This window comes from Rattus norvegicus, chromosome 14, assembly GCF_036323735.1.
Source record: "Rattus norvegicus strain BN/NHsdMcwi chromosome 14, GRCr8, whole genome shotgun sequence".
NCBI lineage: Eukaryota > Metazoa > Chordata > Mammalia > Rodentia > Muridae > Rattus > Rattus norvegicus.
This window is the reverse complement of record NC_086032.1, coordinates 5466712-5480810: the sequence shown is the minus strand read 5'-3', so window position 1 is coordinate 5480810 and position 14099 is coordinate 5466712. Positions and strand designations below refer to the sequence as shown.

Sequence of the window (14099 nt, the reverse complement as noted above, 5' to 3'; positions counted from 1 at the left end):
GATTCCTCATGATCAGATGGGACACCAGAAATTACCTTTTGACTTGTGAGATGTTGCGATGGAGTGTTCCCATTATTAATACGTGGTCGTCTGCGTTTGGCCTGACTTTGGCTGGATGTCCACTTTGCTGGGTCCGACCACTGCTGCTCCTGCTTGCTTTGGAGTCTTTGCTGAAAACTCCGTTTCTGTCTTTCACTTTCAGTCTTGGTATGCCTCTGCCAGCTCCATGAGTTCCTGCTGCAATCAGTGATTGCTTACTGATTTTTGCTTTTCAATTCTATGTACGTTTGAGTCAGGGTTAAAATCTGTGATGAATGAAATCTAAGAAATTGAAGGGGCTTCTTCCCTCTTTGCATTTTCTGCCTCGGCTTCTTTTTTTTTTTTTTCCCCTTCTCCCTTAGAGGTTTGCTGTCTCGATGTTAGTTTGCTTTCTATTGCTGTGGTAAAACATCACGATGAAAAGCAACTTGGGGAGGAGAACGTTGATTTGGCTTAACCCTTCCACATCACAATCCATCCCTGAGAGACACCGAGGCAGGAACTCGGGCAGGGACTGAATCAGAGACCATGGAGGAATACGCCTTACTAGTTGCTCCTCATGGCTTGCTCAGCCTGCTTTCTTAAACACTCCAGGACCCCAGAGTGGGCTGGGCCCTCCCACATCAATCATCCATCAAAAACTCCCCAACAGCCTTGCCAACCTGATGGGTACGATTGCTCACCTGAGGTCTCTTCTTCCCAGGTGACTCCAGTGTGCGTCACGTGGATGAAAAGCTCACCAGCGCTTACCAAGTTACTACTGTTGGTTCCTTAGAACTCGAGATTTATTTCTCCTGCACTCTTGATTGTCGCTTTGTGTCTTCTTCCTTGTGTTTAGAATTTTCCTGTAAGTACCTTCTTCAGTGCTGGCTCAGTGGTCACACTTTGCACTAGTCACGCCCATCCTGAAGGTCTTTATAAAGGACACTTTTGTGTGTAGCCATGTTGGCTCTCAGTTATTTTCTGAGTGCTCAGAGTGCATCGTTCCGTGCTCTGGCCTCGGGGATTTCTATCAAGGAATGCACTGTTGTTCTCAATGGTTTGCCAGTCGGGGACTTTGTAAGTACCTTGGCTCCTCTGTGTGGTACCTGGCAGCATTCTTCTTGTTCTGCATCCTTGAGATTTTGCCTAGAGTGTGATATGACAAAGTTATTTATGGTCATGCTAATGTGGTGGTGTAGATTATTTCCAAATCTGGATGTCCTCATCTTTGAATAGATATAGGACACTTTGTGATTTTTGTTTGACTGAATAGGTTTCCTACATCTTTACTCTATATTCCAACATTCTATTCTAATAAAAACATTCCTATTTGATCTCTCAGTCATGTCCTGGAGGTCATCATAATTTTTTTTGATTCTTTTTTGAGAGCAATAACTCATCACGTTGACTTTGAAACCCTGGTTGTTTACGTTTCAGTTCATTTAGTTGGTTGTAGATGCTTTCTCCTGAATTTTTAAAAGTTTATGTGCAAACTTTTCTAAAATTTCTATCTTGTGAAATTCAGTATTTATTACTCATCCACTATATGCTGTTATCTTTGGCTTATTTCCTTCAGTTGTTTATCTTGTGCAAGTTGCCATCCACTCTCAGTTAACCTCTTTAATGATTTGTTAAATATTTACCTAATTAAATACATTTATTTTTAGATGCTGACACAAAAGTCATGATCTTTCCAGGAAGTTGTGTTACTTTGTTTCCACCCAGTCTTGTGTTTCTTTGTTGTGTTTTGTGCAATTGTGGGAGTGAATATGTTTCACACACTGATGTGTGGCTTTCTCAAGCAAGCATCCTTGCTCTGAGCGCTTAACTCCCACCACTCATCAGAGTGGAGAAAATAAACCACAGTAACAACAATACCAGATCCTACTTCCCCACAATGATCAGGATGGGCATAAGTAGGTTATGAACAGGCAATGGTGGCTCACACCGTTAATCCCAGAATTTGAGATGCAGAAGTGGGCGAGTCTACAGACTGAGTTCCAGGACAGCCAGGTCAACAAAGAGAAACCCTGTCTAAAACAATCAAGCCAAAGCAACCAAACAAGTATGACAACAAAGTAATGGGCAAATCCAATTTAGAATAAAACTTGAAGTTGAAATTGATAAAGGTAAAAACAATAGTAATATAATTGAATAAAAACACATGGAAAGACTAGAAAAAAGGAGAGGAAGAGAAAAGAACAAGAGATTAAGAACAATATACTTACAAAAGTTTAAACTGTGTAAATAAGATAAATCGCAGGTCTGTTGTCCTGACACATAGAAGTTGAGGGAGGAGGATCACAAATTTGAGGCAAGTCTGAGCCCTACAGGGAGACCCTGTCTCAAAGTTAACATCAAGATTAAGTAAACACATACAAAGATCTTAAAATATTAAAGATATTCTAATAAAAACTTTGAATAGTGTAACATATTAAAATAACACATAAAGATTTAATATCTGGAAGGAAGAGAACTGGAAGAGCCTCTCGTTGCTCTCAGAGAATTTTCCATGACTGGGGGCATCAGGATCCTAGCTGGTGTGTCTCTGTGCTTTCCGTTGCCATCTTACAGGTTAGTGCTGTGCACAGTACCCAGGAGCTGAACACAGTACTCAGGTGCTGCACATAGTACTCAGCAACTGCGCATGGTACTCAGGTGCTGCACACAGTAATCATGTGCTGCACAAAGTACTCAGGTGCTGCACACAGTATTCAGGTGCTACACACAGTAATCATGTGCTGCACAAAGTACTCATGTGCTGCACACAATATTTAGGTGCTGCACACAGTATTCAGGTGCTGCACACAGTACTCAGGTGCTACACACAGTAATCATGTGCTGCACAAAGTACTCAGGTGCTACACACAGTATTCAGGTGCTGCACATAGTACTCAGGTGCTGCACACAGTACTCAGGTGCTGCACACAGTACTCAGGTGCTACACACAGTAATCATGTGCTGCACAAAGTACTCAGGTGCTGCACACAGTATTCAGGTGCTGCACACAGTACTCAGGTGCTACACACAGTAATCATGTGCTGCACAAAGTACTCAGGTGCTACACACAGTATTCAGGTGCTGCACATAGTACTCAGGTGCTGCACACAGTACTCAGGTGCTGCACACAGTACTCAGGTGCTACACACAGTAATCATGTGCTGCACAAAGTACTCAGGTGCTGCACACAGTATTCAGGTGCTGCATACAGTACTCAGGTGCTGCGCACAGTACTCAGGTGCTTCACATAATACTCAGGTGCTGTAAAAACAGAGCAGTGTTCACATGGCTGACCTCCCTTATTTATGAACCTCTTTCCTTCTACCCAGAAGTCTCTGTGCCCTGTGGTCTATGTAAACACTTCAGTTTGTGGGGTTTGTCTAGGCAAAGCTGTGTCTCACAGCTGCTTTGGGGGAAGTGGAGATGGCAAACAGAGCTTGGCGTTCTGCAATGAGGAGCAGGAGTCCTGGGGCCCTAAGATTTTCACAGTGAGGAGGAAGCTGTGGGAATTGAGTAATCCTTGTAACTAGGGGTCAGAGCTCTCAGCCCCTATCTGCTGCATACAACGTGCATCATGAGGCTGTTTCAGAAACCGAGGGTCTGCCAGCCACCTGCTCAGACCTCTCAGGCTCAGCACTCATCCACAGGAGCCATGTTGTTCCTGGTTGTAGGAGGCAGGGCTTCCTGTCCTCATTCCTCCACAGCCTGAGCCATGAGGGTGTCTGTCAGTCACCCCACTTCTGCTACTGTCCCTCATGGTGTCCCTCAGGGCACCATGACTTCTGCTGGATGATTTTGGATCCCACGACAGTCAAAATCAGAACTTAGAAGCTCCTGGTACTGGCCATCTGAGAAATAGGGTAGAACTTGGGCTGTGCCCATCTCTGTGTTTCTTTGTATTATGTAGGACAGTAATTATCAGAGTAAGCCTTACCATGAGTGACTCCATTTTATAAAGCAGTGGTTCGCTTTGTTTTGGAAGCAAATGTTAAGGTAAAACGACTTTGTACTGTATGTGTACAAGTACCTAGCACAGAAAAACAGATTGTCAAATAATTTGTAGACATATGATTCCTACCTATGAACACATTGAGCCCAGGACACCTAGACATGCAGATGTTTGAAGACCCTGTCAGAGAAACCAAGCTTGAATGCTTGTCCAAAACACCAGGGCCATGAGCACTGCAATGCCCTTTCTTGGGTCCCCACTGAGCCACCACCAGGCCACCTGACGTGTGCATCACCACATACACAGGCAACAGAGAAGTCCATCCTCGGGATTTCTGCTGACCGTGATCAGCACCACTTGAAATGGCCCACTTGAGCTCTCTTACGTTCAGACCCCTTAGGCTGGGTATCATCAGCTTTGAAGCAATCTGCACCTTGAACCATCTCTGTACCATGAACGGACACTGTGCTTGGACCCCTGTGGATTTATTGGCTCCCTTGCTCCAGATCAGATCTCTGCATGTGTATCAGCTCTGCCTCTGCCTCCCACAGTCTGCTCTGAACTTTGCTCCACTGTCACGCTTTCTTGGTGATCCTGTTTGCCACTGTGTTAAGTGTAGTCTGTGGTCTGAGAGACAATGTTGGTACTTAGGGTTGGAATAAAAATTTTACATTGCTGTACTTGTCAAAAGCCACAGGCCTTAGAGAAAAGGAAAGTTGCTGGGAAATTAAAGAAGTGGATGCCTCATCTGAATGTCCTGCTGTCCAATAGTTCCGACCTGTGGACTGAAGTACGTGTATCTGAGTACTGACAGAGATTGATTCAGTAAGTTATTTTCGGTACTGCTCTGACTGCAGAAGGGGACAGTGGGAGGTTGAACATCCAGGCTACACTGAAGGCTCATGAGACTGACAGTGTCTCCTGACAGCCTGACATCAGCAGGGCAGCCTGTTTTACCCTGGAGTTGCAGCCCAGGCCTCACAGATGCTGAAGGTGCCCTCTGCACTGACCTGCGCTCTCAGGCCCAGGCCTGAGATTCTTCATGTGTAATCTGTGTTCTGCGATTTCCCCTCCACAGGCATTCAGGGACTTCAGAGCCTTTCCTCAAGCCCTGCACACTTCTTAGGCTCCCGCGCAGGACTCTGTCTTTCCAACCCGGAGCTTCCTTTTCATACAATAATTCCCACCCAGAATGGGTTTCCTTTCGGTATCAGTCCTGTGCTCCTCCAGGTCTTCCTGTTAATGTGTCAGTGTTTAAATGGTTAATGCTAAATGCGTTTATTGAAATCTTAATCGCAATTGCGTTCAAAGCAAGTTTTTATTGTGATAAGAAATCCGTATTTTCTTTCTGTGCATAAAGCCACCAACTGTCCTATCATTCATGATTGCTAGCCACAGTCTTTATTACTCCTGAACTTGCATGGTCTCAATATTGGAATATTCGACCATGTCTCCTGACATGCTAGACATTTATAATCGAAACTGTGGATGGCTCGGGGTTTTCAGAGCCACAGCTATGAGGCTCCACTTTTGCCTGGTGACCGACTGCTCTTAGTTTTTCTGGGAAATAACCAAGCTTCTGGCAGATGTGCTCAGCAGGTTCTGTTTTCTTGCCCTTTCTGGAGTTTGCCCTGGGCCTAGGTGGTTCTGTGTGACTGTAGCAGGAGAGGAAGGCAGAGGGGGCAGGGTTGGCCTCTCTGCTGCTCCTCACTCGCTGGCTTGCTTTGGTTATTGCAGTCAGAACTCTTCATGCGGCTGCTTCCCACCCTGTCTGCTCTGAGGCTGCTCTCAGAGGAGGCTTGCCTGAGAGTCTGGTCCATCCCAGACAGACAGTTCAGCACCCACAGTGTCAGCTTTTAGAAAGGAAAACCAGCTTTAATGAAGATGGAGTTTTCAACTGTTTCACACATTCACTAGTCACTATCTGCAGCTTTGAAGTTTATCCCCATGGCTGGCTGGAGAAGCCTAATGACCAGAATTATAGAAGCTGTGAATCATGCAAGACTTTTCCTGGTAACCATTCAGTTCCACTGACTATGCCATGTCCCCAAATTAAACATATATGCGCACACACACACACACACACACACACACATGCACACACACACGCACACTCATGCACAGTCACACACACACATGCACATGCACAAATACACATATGCACGCACACAGAGATAGACAGACAGACAGACCAACCCACAGACAGACAGAAACAGGAGATGTGGTAATGGTGGTCATTATTTTTCTCTAAACTTATTCTTCCTCTAAACTTATAATGTGTCATAATATGCTTTTGACATAAGACAAATCTGCCCCCTTATCTGTCCCTTTCTGTATTAATTACAGGTAACTTTTATCTTTAGTTCAATTTGCTCATTTGTTTTTTAGGAACATGGTGTCTAATGGGGGTCTATGTACTCTGTTATATCTGCTTCTCATCTGGGTCCTCAGGTAATCACAGAGCTATGCACTGTTCATGAGAAAGGAGTCTACCTATGGCAGCACAGTTGAAAGCCATCAGTGAGTGCGAGGATCTGTGTTATGACTGTGTTTGTCTGGACCTTCAACTTGCTATTGCTTTTCCTTCCGCAGGAAGGAAGAACCTCTCAAGATGTCTTCCAGTAACGACCCCATTGTAATCCCAATGATAGAAAGACGTCAAGGTGACCTTCCCGAAACAAACACCAGTGACCCGGAGACACTGACTAAAGAGGCTGTGTTGAGTTTTCACAACATCAGCTACAGAGAAACAGTGCAGAGCGGATTTCCACTTCGTCAGCAGACACGTGTGATGGAAAGACTGTCGAGCATCAGGTATGTCCATGAGCTAAAGACAACACTGTATTGAATAATGTTCTCAAGAAACACAGACTACCTCTCTATAAATAAGCTGTGTGTGCATGTGTATAAGTGTATCCATGTGTGTGTATGTTTGTGTATATGTGTGTGTATAAGTGTATCTGAGTATGCATGTATGTATGTGTCTATACATCTGTGCATATTTGTGTGTGTGTCTGTATGTGTGTGTGTGTGTGTGTGTGTGTGTGTAAGTATGTGGATGCCGGTGTGTGTGGATGTGTGTTATTTGTGTGTGTGTATATGCATGTGTATAATGTATGTCTGCATATGTGGTTGTATATGTGTGTGTGCGTGCACACAGGTACAGATGTGCAGATGCTATTATACATCCTTGACCTAAATCTTCAGAGGACAGCCTTGTGCATTGATCTTCACCTTTACCTTGTTGGACACAGAGTCTCTGATTGCTCACTGCTGTGTATGCTGGGCTAGCACCTTGCAAGCTTCTGGGGATTCTCCTGTCTCTGTCTCCTCTCTTAACAGAGCACTGGACTTAGAGATACCCACTACTGCGTCCAACTTTATGTTAGTTCTGGTGGCTTAACTTAGGTGCTTACCCCATCAATCCAGCCTCTCCTTGTTCTACCTACAGACAGGTTCATGACCGCAGTGAATTTAATGGGGGTGGACACTAAAGAGCAACATTAATGGATTAGTGACACATGAAGTTGGTTCTTTGGAAATACAAATAAACTTGACAAACCCTAGACATAGTACCAAAAGGGAACACGATAAATGATTGCAATTCAATAAAATTAGGGATGAAAAAGTAATACTGAAGACAGTATTAAAATCAAAGCATGAAAAGGGAAATTTAAACTCTAGAAATTTGAAGGTCTAAAAGAATTGTGTACATTTGTATGCACACGGCCCTCCCAAAACTGAAGGGTGAGTTTCCAGCCTGCTGACTGGGTCAATCACAGGTGACCCAGATGGGAGCAATGAGGGAAGTCCCAACAGCAGACAGTCAGGGCCTGATGTATCTGCTCAAAGTTCACAGAGAGCTAGAAAGAGCAAAAGCAATGTGGAAACAGAGTTCCACAAAGCAGAGAGAGTAGCCCATAACAAATCCTAAGGAGAGCATGCGTACCAAGGTCCCCCAGCTCAGTCTACACACCCTCTGTCTTCCACACCCAACCCTACGTTCTGTACTTGGGCTCTGGTCATTCCTGCCCCTCTGCCTACAACTACCACCATTTCTTACTGAGAAGGACATGGACAGAGCAAAGGGTTGACACATCATCTGAATGTGAAAGGACGAGTGGGAAGGGAACTGAGCTTCTGTAAGAATGTGCCCTTCTCAGTTTGAATCTTCACTACACTGAAGCAATCAATCAGTGTTCTGAGACTGATTTATGCTTGTGCTTTGTCTCTGCATTAATAAGGAATGCCCTAGCTCTGAGCGATGGATTTCCATTCTAAACCGCGTATTCTAATTTATGTGTCAGAGAAGAAGCCATCATTTTGTGGGAGGTAGATCTTTGCTTTCTATTTGATTCAGGTGTTTTCTTGAGTGTTGATCCTGGCAAAGCTTTCCTATCCTCTGCAGTGCTTCTGTCTAGTCTTTGGATTTCTACTGAAGGCATATCGATTTTGGTTCTACTCCATTTTAATAGCAATGTCAGAGCTTCCAATACCCTAAGAATCGTTGGGTCCTCATGTAGAGGTTCACTGACTCGCAAGCAGGGTTGTGAAGACGGTGACCATCACACATCAGCAGGAAGCTGTCACAGCCATGACACATAAAGGCTGTGTGTGCAATGGAGTCTTCATGAGAACTGGCTACGTCCTTCAAAGAACATTTATCTTAGATGCATTGCATTTCAAAGAAGACAAATGGTTTAAATAATAAACAAAGGGGATTCTGTGATATCTGAGACATTTTCTGATGAATTCCCACTAGCAGTTGACATCTTTCTAAATCATAGACCTCTATTAACGTTTAAAAATTATCAGTTTGTCCTTACGTTCTGTCTACAATTCCATCCAAATTCAATGAGAGTTTTCAGTGTAGATCCTGAGCTAACGTAACTTTCAAATCAGAAAAATAAATCAGTGTGACTTTGTGTTTACAGTGGGATCATGGGACCTGGCCTCAATGCCATTATGGGACCTCAGGATGGGAGCAGATCTCTGTGAGTATAACTGAAACATAGCAAGCCTTCTGTATGCAGTTCACGTGCTCTAAACCAGTCACCATCATGGGTGTTATTTAAGTGTTGTCACTGCAGCTAGGCTGGTCCTATGTGCTGTGATGTGCATGAGGGGTGTGTCTCATTTTCCACAATGAACAGAAGGTCTTTCTATGTCCACTTTGCTGATAGGAAATGGTACAGTGTTTGGCCCATGGTGTTCATACATGTTATTATTATTTCATGAGGTAGGGAGAGTCCTGAAATAGAAAGATGTAGCAGACATTTTCTGAGGGCAAGAAAGCATCCGCAGGCCTCTCTTTTTTAATGGCTTTTTTAAAAAAAGATTTATTCATTTATTATATATAAATACACTGTAGCTGTCTTCAGACACACCAGAAGAGGCCATTGGATCCCATTACAGATGGTTGTGAGCCACCATGTGGTTGCTGGGAATTGAACTCAGGACCTCTGGAAGAGCAGTCAGTGCTCTTAACCACTGAGCCATCTCTCCAGTCCCACCTAATTCTCAAAATACAGCAGCACATTACCGGGGTCAGTCTCTAAGGTCAGATAGCAGGGAGGGGCAGTTATGTAAATCATGTCTTACATTCATAATTCTGGGCTGCTTTATAGCACACCACGAACACGAAGACGTATGTGTGCATGTGCGTGTGCCTGTGGGAGCCTGTGTTTGTGCCTGCATACGTTGTGTGATTTTATTTAAACTTGATTTGTCCACTACATTATGATTCTGCTTTATTTAAGATGTAGGATTTTTCTTTTGAGTAGCTAAAGGATGACTGTTTTCATTGAAGGGAGAAAATAAACTACACACTATAATTAACCCTTTGTAGGTTATTAGATGTCTTAGCTGCAAGGAGAGATCCGTGTGGATTATCAGGAGATATTTTGATAAACGGTAAACCTCGACCTGCTAATTTCAAATGTACATCTGGTTATATACCACAAGTAAGTGTTGGTGGGTTGTATTTTAAATTTCCTTTGCTTATGTGAGACAGATACCCAGCTTATAGACTTGTGCCTTTCCAGTTAACTAGATCAGACTCCTAGGCCCCACTTTTTTTATGCCAACATTTCATAGGGACTCATTAACCTGAGCCTGACATCTGTGGTACAGTGTTAGTAATTGCAGCTGTGGCTGTTGGCCACGTTTGCCCTTCTTCATCTGTCTCCACTCCTTAGAACATGTCTTCTGCAAACAACGCAGGCAGCAGTCACCAACATTCCTGTCCTCTTCTTGGAAGGCAAATGGGAGGGGGACAAAAAAGAGAGTCAGGCTCTGAGTTTGGGATTAGGGAAATCGAAAACTTATTTTAAGTAGAGCATTACATCATGTAAATCATGTCTTACATTCATAATGTTTGTGTGGACTAGGTTACACTTTCATAGTCTTAGTGATAAGTATATCTAATTAGAATTCCATTTGCCCTTGAGAATGATGTGGTGTTGGGCACAGTGACCGTGAGAGACAATTTAGAGTTCTCAGCAGCTCTCCGACTTCCAATGACTGTAACAAGAGATGAAAAAAGGAGGAGGATCAATGAGGTGCTTGAACTTCTTCATCTGGAAAAAGAACAAAATGTCAAGGTAACGTGAGGAAAAATCTTGATTCAGAGAGGGGGAGGGGCAGAGGGAGGGGGATGGGAAGAAGAGGGGAGGAGGAGGAGGAGGAGGAGGAGGAGGAGAGAGAGAGAGAGAGAGAGAGAGAGAGAGAGAGAGAGAGAGAGAGAGAATCAGTGTGTGGATGACATGACCCTCCACAAGGTGTTTCCTGTAGTTCTGTGGTCAAGGGTGACCACTTTCTCTGTTCATGAGTAAGTGACTGGGTACATGAAGGTAAGGTGGAAATTACACTGTGAAGCCTTCTAAACAACGGGTGAACCTGGGAAAGGAGAGCGAACCAGCAGGGAAAGGTGCTCCTCACACGGCCATTTCAAGTCTTCCTTACGTGACCCCTTTACCCTTAGTGCTACACTCATGACTCATTTGGGAATTTGATGAGTTCTGTTTTCTGTTCATCTTCCCTTCCTCTGGAGCAGTGGTTCTCATCCTTCCTAATACTGTGACCCTTTAATACAGTTCCTCATTCCTGGTCACTCACGAGCACAAAATCATTTTGGCGCTACCTCACAACTGTAATTTTGCTGTCGTTGTGAATTCTAATGAAAATCTCTGATCTGTGACCCCTAAGGGGGTCATGGCCCACCGGTTGAGAAGCCCTGACCCAGAGGCCTTTGTTCCCTTGTTGTTTCAAATGTATTTCTGGAACTGACCTCTTATGTGAGACTGAGGACCCTGGCTCTGTGCTTCATCTACTTTAACTTTCCTTCCAGGATTGAACTCATCTCTAGCATCTTCTTCCAACTTGTTAGGGCTTGTTATTTTTGTAGCCTCTTGTTTTGTGTTTTTATCTCATCCTATCTGGGATGGTTAGTTCAGACTGTTGAATAGACACAATCCACAATCACTTGGAATCACCTAGGAAATGAGGAATACTCTAGCCGTGTGGACATTACCACAGGTGCTTGTCCTCATAAGGAAATCCATGAGGAGAGACTCAGCCCACTGCAGCAGCACTGTTCTCTGGGCTTGGGTCCTGGGTGACAGAAGAAGGGAGTAGGTGAGCCGGGCACTGGCAGGCAGGCAGGCATGCATTCTCTCTGTGCTCCGGACTGCACGTAACCAGCTGCATCAGGTTCCTGCCTTGACGTCCCTGCAATGATTGACTGCACTCCTGAACTGTGCTCTGAAATAACCTTTCATCTCCATGTATACTTCTCACCAGAACATTTCATCTCAGCCACTGGATGGAAAACTAGGATATTCTCTTGCCCTTGCTCCCTGACGCCCTATCTTCTGACATCATTTACTCCCAGGTCTTAGGTTTCAGAGCTGCAGCCTTGGTCAAGAGCAACAGTGCATGGACCACCTGCCTTCTGTGGAAGCTCATGCAGGGCCGGGAAGACAATAGATGAGTGGTGAGCTTCACGGCCACCGTGTAATGGATAACATGTTTCTTACTGACATATTAAAAAATACTATGTAGTACTTCATTCCTGAATACTTAATTATTCTTCATCCTTTAACAAAGGGCATTTACTTATCTTAACTATTCCACATTATCTATCAAAATGGACAGAACCTTCATATCCTTAGCCTTGTCAGGGATATAACCATTTGCAATCCCCAAATTTAATTTATTATTTTATTGTTAATAAACCTAATTAGTAACTTTATTTATTATGTGTTTAAACTTTTCAAAAATTGGGTTCTTTACCTCTTCTTGGGTCCCTGAAAACTTCCCGCCTCTCACGGGATTCATTTAGAAAATCACATGTACATTGTTGGTGAGTGGACATTTGGTGCTATGGATGGAAATGGCTTCCTAGAAGGTAATTCTCATGGTTTAACTCCTGCACTAGCCCTTTCTTCCCGAGTGACAGAAATTTGTTTGGTTTGGCTCTGTATATAGCTTGGCTTTATATTTATTTATGGTAAGATACTTTTCTATTTTTGTTGTTGTTTTTCATAATAACTAGTCATTGCCCTAAGTTGCTTAGTTGTTGTTTTAAGGGACAAAAGATGGTGTTGGGAAATTCAAGAGATTTTTGACAATTTTAATTATATAACTTATAAACCATCAGTTTCAAAACAGTTGTGTGTGTGCACACGTGCGTGTGTGTATATATATGTGTGTGTGTATGTGTGTGAGTGTATGTGTGCATGTGTGTGTGCATGTGTATGTATGTGTGTATATATGTATGTGTGTGTGTGTGTGTGTGTGTGTGTGTGTGTGTGTATGTTGGGGTGTTGTTAAATGATTACTAGAGATACTTTATCTTCTCCTTTGCTATCTTCCCCATTTCTGTCAACAGTGATCTCACTTTGCAGGTCTTTGTGTGTTATAATGCATCCCTAGAACATGTGACTTGATAAGGATCAAATAGTCAGCGTTATTAACATGGCTTCATGTCAAGTCTGACCTGAGCTTCATTCTACTCTCCAGTTAGAATAGAAACCTCCTTCTTCTCCCAGGTGTCCATATTTTGGCTCTTTGGGATAATGATTTAACACAACCTTTTATTGCTGGAATAATCTAGTTCACCAAACGACAGTGACTATGTACCCGTTGACAATGATGGTCATTGGTGCTTTAGCCTAGATCCAAAGGACTCAGAAAAAGGACCAGTATAGCAATGGAGCTGGTCACTGAGCATCCCATTTTGTTCTTGGATGATCCCACCACTGGCTTAGACTTGAGAACTACGACTGATGTCATCTCAATCCTGAGAAGGTATGCGCTAAAGGGACATTAAAGTCTTATTTACTTAATGCCTGGTTGCTGGTGGGCATTTTCAGTGCAGGAGATGCAGAAGTAGGCAACAGAATTCTTGTTTATTAGAGGGAAACTTCAAAGAACAGAAAGAGGCATCAGGGGGTTGGGGATTTAGCTCAGTGGTAGAGTGCTTGCCCAGCAAGCGCAAGGTCCTGGGTTCGGTCCCCAGCTCCGAAAAAAAAGAAAAGAAAAAAAAAAAGAAAGAAAGAGGCATCAGGAACACATCCTAGAGCCTATGACGGGTGGCTGTGGAGAAGCTGGAGCACTGCTTTAAATAGCGTCGTGTCCCTAAACCCTCAAGCGTGTGACAAGTGAGCCAGGGTCATGGAGAGACCTGAACAGAGTGACAGCTGCGGAGAAAATGAGTTTTCTCTGAGGCAAAGCATGTTTGATGTGTCTGGAACATTCAAGAGACAGGGTAGACCAGAACCCAGCAGGCTGAGAGGATGGAAGGGTCCTTGCTAGTAACCACAGGGTGCGTCTGCTGAGCATGTCTCACTGAGCTGTGGATCGTGTATCCTCCTTCTCTGTGTCTGTGCCCTGATCTGTCAAATCTTAAATGGACGCCAGTTACATTAGGGCATGCTAGTAATCTCATTTAAGAGTGATCTTTGTAATGCATCTGTCCCCCATTATAGCTGCATTCTAAGTGCTTAGACAAGTGCTTAGACGTGAGGACTTCTACAAATGAGTCTCTGGAATTTGGCCCTGCACACTCCCCATTGGAGTGGGAAGGGCGTAGTTTGTGTTGAATGTAGTTTGCCTAGATCACCTGGGC

At 43.8% G+C, this 14099-nt stretch overlaps 1 protein-coding gene across 6 annotated transcripts in view; it reads left to right on the top strand.

Annotated features, from left to right (window-relative positions):
• Abcg3l1 (ATP-binding cassette, subfamily G (WHITE), member 3-like 1) overlaps window positions 1–14099 on the top strand; it is a 52707-nt gene that overhangs the window by 1138 nt on the left and 37470 nt on the right. For 4 of the 6 annotated variants that reach the window (XR_010057347.1, NM_001004076.2, XM_017599096.3 and 1 more), the window contains exons 2-6: window positions 6563–6784; window positions 8905–8964; window positions 9819–9933; window positions 10420–10572; window positions 13143–13279. Coding sequence is in view for 5 of the 6 variants with exons in the window: in NM_001004076.2 (NP_001004076.2) it covers window positions 6582–6784; window positions 8905–8964; window positions 9819–9933; window positions 10420–10572; window positions 13143–13279 (668 nt within the window). In the remaining variant the exon portion in view is untranslated. Of the gene's footprint in view, window positions 1–4661; window positions 4796–6562; window positions 6785–8904; window positions 8965–9818; window positions 9934–10419; window positions 10573–13142; window positions 13280–14099 lie in introns of those variants that run through there. The other 2 variants (XM_017599095.3, XM_063272892.1) reach the window with 2 other exon arrangements.